General features: G+C 38.9%; 1 protein-coding gene across 11 annotated transcripts in view; it reads right to left on the bottom strand.

Annotated features, from left to right (window-relative positions):
- The window catches only part of mast2 (microtubule associated serine/threonine kinase 2), a 456,242-nt gene that overhangs the window by 51,571 nt on the left and 389,801 nt on the right, over positions 1–14,870 (bottom strand). For all 11 annotated transcript variants that reach the window (XM_072273698.1, XM_072273699.1, XM_072273700.1 and 8 more), the window contains 3 exons: positions 14,715–14,782; positions 12,119–12,204; positions 10,748–10,956 (listed from right to left, as the gene is read on the bottom strand). In XM_072273698.1, the coding sequence (XP_072129799.1) occupies positions 10,748–10,956; positions 12,119–12,204; positions 14,715–14,782 (363 nt within the window). The remainder of the gene's footprint in view (positions 1–10,747; positions 10,957–12,118; positions 12,205–14,714; positions 14,783–14,870) is intronic.

The raw sequence follows: 14,870 nt of genomic DNA, 5'->3' as shown, positions 1-14,870 counted from the left end.
GTGGTTGGAGGAGCAACACCCTATATTCTGTCTGGGTATGTCTGTACCGGCCATCAACTATCCATTTCTTCCTCATTTTCCACTACTTCTATTAAAATTCTCCAATAGTCAACATTACTTATGAAGGCACAAAGTACTGATGGATGACAGGAATCATGGTGTTGAAAGATGTACTTAACAGATGAGCTGTTGTAACACTACTTGGCGGGGGGGGGGGGGGGGAGTGGGAACCAGAGGGGGAAGAAACACTAAAAAGGCATCCAGGTTTAGGTATGTTGAAGAAAACAAAGAGAAAGGGGATGGAAATAGTGCAGGACAACAGCAAAGGTAATGATAAAGTGTATCAGAAAGGCACACAAACATAATAATGTGGTATAGTGGATTCTGGTTAATTGGGACACATGGGACCGGTACATCTTGACCCAATTAAGTGGCTGCCCCAATTAGTCAAACTTTCATGGACATAATTAAAAAGGAATAAAAAAACACAAAGTGATGAACAAATTACGCATTTAAATGAAATACAGAACAAATCAGAACACTACCAAGAGTATTACAGTACTATAAAAACATGTATTAGTTCCTAATAGTTATCAATGTAGGAATTCATTCCGTACATGCAACGAACAAAATCACCACTTAGTGTAGATAATGGACTGCCTGAATATAATGCTATCGATGATTGCATCCTTCAAATCTTCACTTTCATTGTAACATTCAAGATGATTGTCATTAGATACCTTCAAATTCTTGAAGTAGTGAAATAGTCCCATTTTCACTCCTGACCATTTCTGGCATCTGCAAGCCTGAATGCTTGAAACCACAGTGAGAAAAACAGTTCTAGAATTGTCTTAATGCTTATTTCTTGCCAACCAATGGGGCTGAAAGGGATAATAAATCAGCCATGATGGAATGGTGGATCAGACTTAATGGGTCGAATAGTCCAATTCTGCTCCTATGTCTTATTGTCTAAAATCAAATTACAAAGGTAGCCTTGGAATGATACATAGAAACATAGAAGAACATAGAAAACCTACAGTACAATACAGGCCCTTAGGCCCACAAAGTTGTGCCGAACATGTCCCTACCTTGGAAATAACTAGGCTTACCCATAGCCCTCTATTTTTCTAAGCTACATGGTACCTATCCAAAAGTCTCTTAAAAGACCCTATTGTATCACCTCCATCACCGTTGCCAACAGCCCATTCCACGCACTCACCACTCTCTGAGTAAAAAACTTACCCCTGACATCTCCTCTGTACCTACTCCCCAGCACCTTAAACCTGTGTCCTCTTGTGGCAACCATTTCAGCCCGGGGAAAAAGCCTCTGACTATCCACACGATCAATGCTTCTCATCATCTCAGACACCTCTGTCAGGTCACCTCTCATCCTCCGTCGCTCCAAGGAGAAAAGGCCGAGTTCACTCAACCTGTTTTCATGAGGCATGCTCCCTAATCCAGGCAACATCCTTGTAAATCTCCTATGCATTTTGAGGAACTAAACAGGGTGCAGCCAATTACAGATGTCGTGCAGAATTAATGATCTCATGGTTAAGGATTCACCGGAAAGAGTGACCCTAACATTGTAGAACTACAAGTTCAGTCTGAGAATGAGAAACTTGGGACTGAAACAATTGTCATAAAATTGAGATTGTTTAGAAAACCATAGTACAATCATGCAGTTAATCAAGTTTCATGAAAAGGAAATTGATGAAGGGTCTCAGTTCTAAACATCCGACTGTTTTCTCCTCTCTGTAGATGGTGCCTGACTTGCTGAGTTAAGACAACAAGATATAGGAGCAGAATTAGGCCATTAGGCCAATCGAGTCTGCTCCACCATTTCATTATGGCTGATCCAATTTCCCTCTCAGCCCCAATCTCCTGCTTTCTTCCCTGTATCCCTTCATGCCCTACCCAAACAAAAATCTATTAACCACTGCCTCAAATATACATAAAGACTTGGCCTCCACAGCTGCTTGTGGCAAAGAATTTCACAGATTCGCCACTCTCTGGCTGAAGGAATCCCTCCTTATCTCCATTCTAAAAGGACAAGGACACCCCTCTATTCTGAAGCCGTGTCGTCAGGTCTTAGACTCTCCCAGCATAGGAAACATCACCTCCACGTCCAAAGATCTCCCGCCATAGGAAGCATCACCTCCACGTCCACTCTATTGAGGCCTTTCACCATTCGATAGGTTTCAATGAGGTCAACCCCCCATTCTTCTGAATTCCAGTGAATACAGCGAGCCATCAAACGCTCTCCATATGACAAGCCACTCAATCCGGAAATCATTTTTGCGAACCTCTTTTGAACCTGCTCCGGTTTCAGCACATTCTTTCTAAGAGAAGGGGCCCAAAACTGCTCTCAAAACTCCAAGTGAGGCCTCACCAGTGCATTATAAGATCCCAAAGGTATATCCTTGTTTTTATATTCTAGTCCTCTTGAAATGAATGCTAACATTGCATTTGCCTTCCTCACCACAGACTCAACCTGCAAATTAACCTTCAGGGAATTCTGCACAAGGACTCCCAAGTCCCTTTGCATCTCTGTTTTTTGTATTTTCTCTCCATTCAGAAAACAGTCAATCCTTTCACTTCTTCTATCAAAGTGCATGACCATACACTTCCCGACACTGTATTCCATCTGCCGTTTCTTTGCCCATTCTCCAAATCTGACTAAGCCCTTCTGTAACCTCTCTACTTCTTCAAAACTACCTGTCCCTCCTCCTATCAGGTGTAGCACCTTGTCAAAGGCCTTCTGAAAATCCAAGTACACAACATCAACTAACTCTCCTTTGTCTATCCTGCTTGTTACTTCTTCAAAGAATTCCAAAAGATTTGTCAGGCAAGATTTTCACTTGAGGAAACCATGCTGACTACGGCCTATTTTATCATGTGTCTCCTAGTACCCTGAGACCTCAATCCTTAGCAATCAATTCCAACATCTTCCTACCGACTGAAGTCAGACTAACCGGCTTAGGGTTTCCTTTCTTCGGCCTCTCTCCCTTCTTGAAGTGACACTTGCAATTTTCCTGGCTTCTGGAACATCTAGTGATTCTTGAAAGATCATTACTAATGCCTCCACGATCTATTCAGCCACCTCTTTCAGAACTCTGGGGTGTACACCAACTGTTCCAAGTGACTTATCTACCTTTAGACCTTCCAGTTACCCAAGAACCTTCTCTCTAGTTATGGTAATTTCATACACTTCATGCTCCCTGACACTTGGGACTTCCACCAGACTGCTAATGCCTCCACAGTGAAGACTGATTGATGTAAAATACTTATTCAGTTTATCCGCTATTTTGTTGTCCCCCATTACTACTTCTCCAGCATCATCTTCTAGTAATCCAATATTTACTCTCGCCTCTCTTTCACACTTTATGTATCTGGGGAAAAAACTTTTGGTATCTTCTTTAAAATTACTGGCTAGCTTACTTTCATATTCTATCTTTACCTTCTTACTGACCTTTTAGTTTCTCCAACATTTTGTGCATGCTGCTCAAGATTCCAAGCAGGTGCAAGATCTCATGTGTTTATAATAAATTTGTTAGGCATTTTTCTGAGGAGGTAATAAATAGGTTGGATAAAGAGGAACCTGTAAATATGGTATGTTTGAATTTCCAGAAGGATGGGTTTTCATTAGGTTCTATTTTAGGGACTCCGATTCCCTTTGATTTTTCTAAATTGGACAAACATATGCATAACCCAATAGTTAAATATACTCTTCGAATATGGTTTCAGTTTTGAAAATTTTTTGGATTGAATCTATTTATTTTAGCAAGCCCTGTTCTATTCAATTTTTTCTTTCAACCCTCTTTTTTGGATCAAGCCTATCTAATCTGGAAAACTAAAGGTATCATATGTTTTTCTGATTTATTTTTGGATAATTGTTTTATGTCTTTTGAACAATTATCTAATAAATACAATTTACCTAGATCCCATTTCTTTAGATACTTAAAGATTAGAAACTTTTTAAATACTGTTCTTAGCACCTTTCCAATTTCATATTCATCGGATATAATGGAAAGAATTCTAGATTTGTCCTTTTCAGAAAGGTTTAATAGCAATTATTTATAATATGATTATGAAAAAAAATCCAGATGTATCGAATTCAATTAAGAACGACTGGAAAAGGGAACTTAAGCTTACTTTACCTATAGAGAAATGGCAAAACATTTTTCAATTAGTTAATTCTTCCTCTATATGCGCTAAACATGCGTTGATACAGTTTAAAGTAGTACACAGGGCTCATATGTCCAAGGATAAATTAGCTCATTATTACTCTCATATAAATCCTATGTGTGATAGATGTCATTCTGAGATAGCTTCATTAACTCATATGTTTTGGTCATGCCCTTTGCTGAAGAAATACTGGAATGATATCTTTGATATTATTTCAACTGTTTTGAATATTGATTTACAACCTCGTCCTATCACTGCAATCTTTGGTTTACCAATGATAGAACAACACTATCTGACCCCCTCAGCTTGTCGGATGATTGCTTTTGTTACACTAATGGCTAGAAGATCTATACTATTGAATTGGAAAGAGATTAATCCTCCTACTACATTTCAATGGTTTTCGCAAACTATGTCTTGCTTAAATTTAGAAAAAATTAGAAGCGCCAATTACGACCCTTATATTAAATTTTGAAGAGATTTGGAGACCATTTATTCAATATTTTCATATGATGTAACTTGACCTTTTCCAATTCTATTTTATTACTCCATATTCGGGGAGAGGAGCGGAGTTAACGACACTAATGGTATTATCTGAGGTATCATAACAGCCCATTCTTTTTCTTTTTTTTTCCTTAGTTTAGTTTAGTTTTCTTTTAATTGGTTTAGATTTTTTTTTCTTTTGGGGTATAATGTTTTTTCTTTTTTCATGATATTTTTATATTTTCACCTTATATTTTCCAATATCATATTTATACTTTTTGAGATTTTGGGAGGCTCATCAATTATGTATCAATTGAGCTCATACTTGCATACACTATTTATCAATAATGTAATCCCAATTTCTCTGTATCTATTTTTTATAATGTTTATGATGCTGAAATTAATAAAAACATTTAAAAAGAAAAGAAAGAATTTCCAGAAGGCATTCAACCAGGTGGCACATGAGAGGTAAATATACATGACAAGAGCATGTGAGATTAGGGATGATATATCTGCATAGATAGAGTAGTACAAATTATTATATAAACAGAGTGAAAGCATAAAATGCTGTAGTAAATGAAAAATAAAGGGTGGAAGGTACAGCAGGCATTTACAAAGTCTATTGCAAAGGCTTAGTAAGTTTGTACTATAAATAGTGAAACTTGGTATAATAAGAGGTGATTTTGACAATAGTGACAGTAGACAATAGGTGCAGGAGCAGGCCATTTGGCCCTTCGAGCCAGCACCACCATTCACTGTGATCATGGCTGATCATCCACAATCATTACCCCATTCCTGCCTTCTCCCCATATTCCTTGACTCCATTATCATTAAGAACTCTATCTAACTCTTTCTTGAAAGCATCCAGAGAATTGGCCTCCACTGCCTTCTGAGGCAGAGCATTTCACATATCCACAACTCTCTGGGTGAAAAAGTTTTTCCTCAACTCCATTCTAAATGGCCTACCCCTTATTCTCAAATTGTGGCCTCTGGTTCTGGACTCCCCTGACATCGGGAACATGTTTCCTGCCTCTGGTGTGTTCAATCGCTTTATAATCTTATATGTTTCAATCAGATTCCTTCTCATTCTTCTAAATTCCAGTGTATACAAGCCCAGTCGCTCCAATCTTTCAACATATGACAGTCCCACCATCCCGGGAATTAACCTCGTGAACCTCCGCTGCACTCCCTCAATAGCAAGAATGTCCTTCCTCAAATTTGGAGACCAAAACTGTACACAATACTCCAGGTGTGGTCTCACCAGGGCCCTGTACAACTGTAGAAGGACCTCTTTACTCCTATACTCAACTCCCCTTGTTATGAAGGCCAACATGCCATTAGCTTTCTTCACTGTCTGCTGTACCTGCATGCTTACTTTCAGTGACTGATGAACAAGGACACCAAGATCATGTTGTACTTCCCCTTTTCCTAACTTGACACCATTCAAATAGTAATCTGCCTTCCTGTTCTTGCCACCAAAGTGGATAACCTCACATTTATCCACATTAAACTGCATCTGCCCACTCACCCAACCTGTCCAAGTCATCCTGCATTATCTCAACATCCTCTGCACATTTCACACTGCCACCCAGCTTTGTGTCATCTGCAAATTTGCTAATGTTACTTTTAATCCCTTCATCTAAATCATTAATGTATATTGTAAATAGCTGCGGTCCCAGCATCGAGCCTTGCAGTACCCCACTGATCACCTCCTGCCATTCCGAAAGGGACCCATTAATCGTTAGTCTTTGTTTCCTTTCTGCCAACCAATTTTCTATCCATGTCAGTACCCTACCCCCCAATACCATGTGTGCTCTAATTTTGCCCACTAATCTTCTATGTGGGACCTTATCAAAGGCTTTCTGAAAGTCCAGGTACACTACATCCACTGGCTCTCCCTTGTCCATTTTCATAGTTACATCCTCAAAAAATTCCAGAAGATTAGTCTAGCATGATTTCCCCTTCGTAAATCCATGCTGACTCGGACCGATCCTGTTACTGCTATCCAAATGTGCCACTATTTCATCCTTTATAATTGACTCCAGCATCTTCCCCACCACTGATGTCAGGCTAACTGGTCTATAATTCCCTGCTTTCTCTCTCCCTCCTTTCTTAAAAAGTGGGATAACATTAGCTACCCTCCAGTCCTCAGGAACTGATCCTGAATCTATAGAACATTGGAAAATAATTACCAATGCGTCCATGATTTCTAGAGCCACCTCCTTAAGTGCCCTGGGGTGCAGACCATCAGGCCCTGGGGATTTATCAGCCTTCAGTCCCATCAGTCTATCCAACACCATTTTCTGCCTTATGTGAATCTCCTTCAGTTCCTCCGTTACCCTAGGTCCCCCGGCCACTATTACCTCTGGGAGATTGTTTGTGTCTTCCCCAGTGAAGACAGATCCAAAGTACCTGTTCAACTCGTCCGCCATTTCCTTGTTCCCCATAATAAATTCACCCATTTCTGTCTTCAAGGGCCCAACTTTGGTCTTAACTAATTTTTTCCTCTTCACATACCTAAAGAAGCTTTTACTATCCTCCTTTATATTCTTGGCTAGCTTGCCTTCGTATCTCATCTTTTCGCCCCGTATTGCCTTTTTAGTTATCCTCTGTTGCTCTTTAAAAGTTTCCCAATCCTCTGGCTTCCTGCTCATCTTTGCTATGTTATACTTCTCTTTTATTTTTATACTATCCTTGACTTCTCTTGTCAGCCACGGTCGCCCCTTACTCCCCTTAGAATCTTTCTTCCTCTTTGGAATGAACTGATCCTCCACCCAGAAATTCCCAGAAATACCTGCCATTGTTGTTCCACTGTCATCCTGGCTAGGATATCTTTCCAGTCAACTTTGGCCAGCTCCTCCCTCATGGCTCCATAGTCTCCTTTGTTCAACTGCAATATTGACACTTCGATTTTCCCTTCTCCCTCTCAAATTGTAGTTTAAAACTTAATCATATTATAGTCACTACCTCCTAATGGCTCCTTTACCTCGAGTTCCCTTATCAAATCCCGTTCATTACGCAAGACTAAATCCAGAATTGCCTTCTCCCTGGTAGGCTCCAGTACAAGCTGCTCTAAGAATCCATCTCGGAGGCAGTCCACAAACTCCCTTTCTTGGGGTCCAGTACCAACCTTATTACAACATACAGTAGAAGCTCCTGAATGGTCATGTCATGGCTCTGTCTGTCTAAGTAGATAATGGATGCGCCCGTTCCGGGATGCAGACCTGGGAGATAAATATGGAGATCCTGGGCCGCCCAGACATCAAGAACCCCCTCTCGGCCTCGCGGATGTGGCCCAAAGGAATACAAAGCAGTACATCTGGCATCAGCTTGGCTGCAGGAGCTGCGGGGAGGTGACATGATACGTCATCCAACCGTCTTAGGGGTGCCACTCCGGATTTGTGTAGGGTTTACTCCTTAGCCTTCTCTTCTCCCGAAGATACCCGCAAGGCAGTGGGATCCATAACCCTGGATAGGGGCCCACACCGGGTACTGTCAGCTGGAGCCAGCTGAGCCCGGGACTCGTGTAAGGCAGGGTCGTCATGCCCTGTAGTAGTGACTTATGGAGCCACTACCCAAATAGTACTGACACAGTAAATACCAAGGGGACATTTTCTTGAGTGAGGGTGACTAGAATTACAGAGCATAGTTCCAGAATTGAGGTTTGCTCATTTTGACAGAGATGAGGAGAATGCTCCTTTCTCAGAGGATGATGAAATTTCAATTGTCTTAAATCCCAAAACATGGCAGAGATGGATTACTGAAAATATTCAAGATGGAGATTGATAAGGCATTTTAACTACAGAGGTGTATAGGGACATGGAAAAATGGTTTTGAGGCCAAGATTAGATCAGGCATGATGTGACTGATATGGTGGAACAGGCCAATTGGCCCCCTTTAGGTGTTTATTTCTTAGGTTAGCATGGTTAATACTGCTGAAGTTAACCTATCAATAAACACTTACTTCAATAGTGAGAACATTAAGAACATAGAACATAGAAATTTACAGCACATTACAGGCCCTTCGGCCCACAATGTTGTGCCGATCATGTTCCAGAGACTAACTAGAATTTCGCTAGTGCATAGCCGTCTATTTTTCTAAGCTCCATGTACCTATCTAAGTGGCTCTTAAAAGACCCTATTGTATCCGCTTCCACCACCACAGCTGGCCAGTGCATTCCACACATTCACCACTCTCTGTGTGAAAAACTTACCTCTGACATCCCCTCGGTACCTATTTCCAAGCATCTTAAAACTATGCCCCCTCATGTTAGCCATTTCAGCTCTGGGAAAAAAACCCTGGCTATCTACTCGATCAATGCCCCTCCTCACCTTATACAGTACACCTCTATCAGGTCACCTCTCAATCTCCATTGCTCCAAGGAGAAAAGGCCAAGTACACTCAATCTATTCTCATAAGGTATAATCTCCAATCCAGGCAACATCCTTGTAAATCTCCTCAGCACTCTCTCTATAGAATCCACATCCTTCCTGTAGTGAGGTGATCAGAACTGCACACAGTACTCCAAGTGGGTCTGACACGGACCCCAAGATCTCACAGATCCTCACACTATCAAAAGTCTTAACATTTATATTATATTCTGTCTTTAAATTGGACCTACCAAAATGAACCACTTTACACTTATCTGGGTTGAAGTCCATCTGTCAATTCTCAGTCCAGTTCTGCACCCTATCGATGTCCCACTGTAACCTCTGACAACCTTTGTTTTGAAAACTTTCAACGATGTCTTCTGTGAACCCAGTCATCCCCAATAAGTAATTAGCCATTTTTTCACCAAACTGATCAACATCAATGAAATTCTACTGTAACTAACTATAGCTCTAAATTTTAGTATTTTTGATGTTACAAGCAAAATACATTGAGATATATGAATATTTCACTTCAGAATACAAGTTAAAATAAAAGTATCTGTCAAGAAAAATTATATAGAGCAATCCAAAGAGATTTAGACAGAATTTCAAAGAAAATCACAAGTACAAGCACTTGCCCATTCTGTGGAACCAATTACCTGGAATAACATTAATGGAAAGTGTATTGATATAAGTTTGCATACCAATCTATTTTAAATCAGACATGCCAATCTTTGTTAAGATTTGGAACTTACATAAACACTTGAAAGACAGAAATCCCTCTTTCTGCACGTACAATAAGTTCCATCTGTCATTTGCTAAGAATACATTGTGTAAACAATCAATAATTTTCAAAGAAATTTGCTTGTGAAAATGTCGATGTGATCTGTGATCAGGCATCAGACAGAAAATATACCAGACATAACCAAGGTCCTATTCTGCACAGCAAGCACATTGTGACTCGAAATGAGTTGTTAAGCAAGAAAAAGAAATTTACAGAACATATCTGATGAGAAATAATTTGATCCAATTTCATGGGCAGTGTAGAGAAATCGCAATAACAATAGATCACTTGATCCAGCCAGATGCTAAGTGTGTCCATTGGTTTAGCCTTGCAGGATTCATTGATGGCAGGCGAATCAGAAGATTGATTTAATATCTATTTCCACAAATAGGACCAATAAGATAATTCATTAAACATCAAAACAATAATTAAGTCATGGTTACTTTAAGCAAGAATAATCAAGCTAAGTTTCATGCCTTCCCACTGCAGTCAAATGTTAAATGATATTCATGGCCAAATGGCCAGAATTCTGAAATCATAATGATACTGAAATGAACAATGCTTGTTATTATTGCACAGGAAAGGTGGCATAAAATTTAAGATTTCCATGCCTGCATAGATTAAACCTAAATGCAAAACATCTGTCAATGATTCACAGTTTAAGCTGTTGATCTTCTTTATTCAAATCAGTTAAAATTGTGCTGAATTTCTGGCATTTATGAACCATCCTAAAATGAGGATTTACAGCATGGACAGCTTGAACCAAAAAGGATTACTTCTGTCCTGTGAGACTCTAAAACACCACTATACTTACGGGAAACAGGGAATTATGGAAAATAATATTTTGACAACAGGATCCTCTGGTGGAGGCATAAATAAGAACAAGTTTTTTTAAAAATTACACTTAAACTCAAACAATTAACTTACCTTCAACATATTCAATCACCATACAAAGATGTCGTTTTGTCTCAAAAGAGCAGAACATGCTTACAACAAAAGGGTTTTCTGCAAAGGTCAGGATATCTCTTTCAACAAATGCTTGTTGGATTTGGTTCCGTAGGATGAGATTCTGCTTGTTAATTTTCTTCATAGCAAACCTTTGTCGTGTTTCCTTATGTCTCACAAGATGGACCGCTCTATAAGATATGTGTACATTGTACCAATTACTTACTCTTGCAACAAGAGAAGCAGAACAACAATTCTATTATCAGAAGCAACAGCAGTTAGCAAAGGAAGACTAGTAAAATGGTAATGTTCTTTAAAGGTTAGCATGTTACCTAGGATTGCGATAAGCATAGGACAAGTTAATTATTTAATCAAAGATTGACATTTTCATTAAATTAGTTAACTGTTCAGTAGATGTGATGAATGACTTAAATAATCTTGAATAAGCAGCATATTTGAATCAGTAACACACAACAAAGTTGCTGGTGAATGCAGCAGGCCAGGCAGCATCTCTAGGAAAAGGTAGACTCGACATTTCCAGCCGAGACCCTTCATCAGGACTAACCGAAAGAAGAGCTGGTAAGAGATCTGAAAGTGGGAGGAGGAGGGGGAGATCCAAAATGATAGGAGAAGACAGGAAGGGCCCCCTCCTGTCTTCTCCTATCATTTTAACGAGGCATATATATAATCTTCCACCAACCATACTTGCCGGTGGCCATCATCAAAAGAGGGACAGAAATGTATGCATTTAAATGTTTTGGGTGTTTCATTTTGTATACCCTCATTAAAAATGCTTTTGTTTACTGCAGAACCCAAAGCAAAACTTTATTTTTTTTTACTGTTGCAGATTGTTAAGCATACTGCATCTAAATGATGGCCAACTCAATTGAAACTTTAATTTTCATCCTCAGTGAATACAAGGTAAAAAATCCCTTGGTCCCTAAGAAATTATGTAGGTTTGTATAGATTTGTGTCTATTTTATGGTTATGTGTATTCTTTTCAGATTGTGGAATGACAATAGACACATTTTAGCTCCAGCATTTGGGCTGGGCTCCATAGGGGATTCACTAGATACAAAACCTACTGTGATTTCACAGAGGATAGTTCAAAGTCTTGAGTGTTGGTGTTAGTCTCCTATAGCTTTTGTTATTTATGTTCATATTTTTGAAGTTGCAGTCACCTGGGAAGAGTAAAGGGGAACCTTCACTTTAACTGCATTGCCTTACTGTTCAAGTCGGAGTCCTCTGACAATGTCATAAGTACTCACCAATCAGGAGTAAGTCTTTATTTTATAAACAATGGAAAGAGAGAATGGATCACCAAACTTTCTGCTAAAGAATGAAATTCTTTACCCATAGGCTCCATTGCTAATCAGCTTTAGGTTTTCAAAGTCTTCCTCGCATGGGGTTTTCTTTGTGTTAAATGTAGCACCACGACCCTGAAATCAATCACAATTAAACAAATCTGATAGTCCGTCATCAGTTAACTATGTGTATTTTGAAGGCATTGTATTCAGAAAAATGTGTTCAATATATGTTTTACTTAAATAAAAGATGAGGCTATTAAAGACAAAGTAACAAAGTCAAGTGTAAAGTAATGAGTATTTTTGAGAGATAAATGGTGCAAAAGATTAGTGGTGGTTTACTGAGAAATGTAAGTTCTGAAAACATTATCAACTCTCTTGCAGTATGTATAATTTTCCTCTGCAACTGAAAACTCTGCTGATGATGTCACAGACCGGATCTTATTTTAGTAACTTTACACTGCATGTCACAAAATAATAGCCATTTTCCTGGAGGCGTCCTTGTTTTTCCTCCCTTAAGTACAAGGGACCTTGACTTTAATGCAGATGTTAACAACTGCCTAAGGAAAACCATTGATCTGGCTGGACCACAAAGCACAATCAGGCTGTACTCTTCCGCAATCAGACTGCTTAGAATTCCAGGATCATTGTTGCTTCCTTAATTCCTGTGAAGCACCTTCCCAAATGCTTCTCCCTTGCCTTATTCATTCCTATGTGTACATGCAAAGAACACAAACTTTTCACCAAAATTGAGACAATCCATTTACTTGCCTCCGGCATTCTCCTCCCTCCTTTACCACTGGGATGAAATGTTCTCTAGGATCTCACTAATTTTATCCATCAGTGCGTATCATTGAATGCAGTCTCCCAATGATCATCATGTTTATCAGAACTAATACGTTTTCATTTACCCTACTCCTTTTATAACAACCATCCTCATTACTTTCCCGAGCACAACTTTTTTTGGATAAAATTAATGGTTCCTTCTCCCGTTACTGCCCCTTTACCTTCAAATCAACATCATCACCACTTTAAACAATAAAAACCTTTTTATTCCCTCTTTCTTGCAAAAAAAAATCCCTTCCATTTTCAATCACACTCTCTTTTCCATACTCCACAATTGAATGTTCTCTCACCTCCTAAATCCATGCCTATCTTCCCATGTTTGAATTTCTTAAGTTTCCAACCTTCCACATTGCAAAAATGGTTACTTTCCACACAGTTCACAAATTAAATCCTATATAAATGCAGTTAAGTAACTGAACCTCATTATCCTTCTTACCCTGTCTAAGGTATAGCCCATAATGTTCATCCATCATTATGCAGTTGAAAAAGACTCCACTCACTAAGGTCTATTCTTATCAATCATCATGGACAGTGAACAATATGCAAAGGGTTTCTCTTGCTGCTACTACACTATTCCAAATCATATTTTTAGGCCCCTCCTATTCTGCCAGCTTTGGTGAGATCAACTGAAAATGAAGTGACATGCAGATAATACCCACATCTACATTACTAAAGACTCTCACCCATTTTCTAATTCTAAATTACCAGATTCCAAGTCTGATATATAGTACTGGGGAAGCAGAATTTTTCTGACTAAATTATTGTGATAGTTGAGGTCACTGTCTTCTGTCCCCACCACAATCTCTGCTCTCTCACCACTGATGTCGTTCCTCTCCTTGGTAACATAGTTGACCTGAAGATAAGCTTCCATCTACATATTTGTCCCATAATAATTTTTACCTCAGTACGATTGTCCTATTACCTTCTCCACCTACTGCAGCCAATCTGCTTTTGAAATGATTAGTTATCTAAAGTCTGAACTACTTTAATATAATCTTGGACAATCAATTTAGCTCACTGGTAACCTACTTATTTAAAACTGGCAACATTATAACCAGCTCATAAAGTTCTGTTCATTTAGAATCAAAAACAGGTTTATTATCATTGACTTCTTTGACATAAATTTTATTGATTCGTGGCAATTGAGTACAAAGACATAAAAATAACTATCACTTACAAAATTAATAAATAGTGCTAAATAAGAGATTAACAAGGTGGTGTTCATGGGTTCATGGACTGTTCTGAAATCTGATGGCTGAGGTGGGGGGAAAGCTAAAACATTGAGCGTTGTGTTCAAGGCTCCTGTACCTTCTCCTCAATGGGAGTAATAAGAAGAAAGCATATCTCAGATGGTGAGGGTCATAGAAATGAGTGTTCTTTAACCCTGAGCTTCATACTAGTTTTTAGTTAAATTCATATCCTTGCTTTCATCCATGAACTCACCCTTACAACCTCATTTAGCCGTACAATGTTCCAAGTTATCTGCTCTCATTCAAACTTACCCGTCCGTGTCATTCTGCTTTTAAGTTCTACATATTTAGTGATGGTGTCTTTCATTACTGATACTTTAATGCTACAGTAAGGAGCATAATTATAAGTGCTAGGTTATAAGTTACATATAAAGAGAAAATATACAATAACAGCTAAAGGGTTCAACATTCTTTGCAGTAAAAGACAAGCCATTGTAAAAAAATACATAACATGCTACCGGGTACGTTAATTTAACTTGGGGAAACCATTTGCCGCCTTTTATTTGGAAGTAAAATAGTGTACTCTTTGGTTTGATCAACAATACTCACTTCTAGAGAATCATCAGTTTCTGGGGGCTCTGTACTGCCACTGTCATAGCTGGTTAACTGGGCCATTTCTGGTCAAAACAGAACAAGTACCAAGTAATGTTTGCATCACGAAAAGACAGGAAGAGTATAAGTGGTACATTTTGAAATCTTAAGATT

This window comes from Mobula birostris, chromosome 12, assembly GCF_030028105.1.
Source record: "Mobula birostris isolate sMobBir1 chromosome 12, sMobBir1.hap1, whole genome shotgun sequence".
NCBI classification, from domain to species: domain Eukaryota; kingdom Metazoa; phylum Chordata; class Chondrichthyes; order Myliobatiformes; family Myliobatidae; genus Mobula; species Mobula birostris.
Note: the sequence above shows the minus strand (reverse complement) of the source record. Positions and strands in the feature narration are given on the sequence as shown.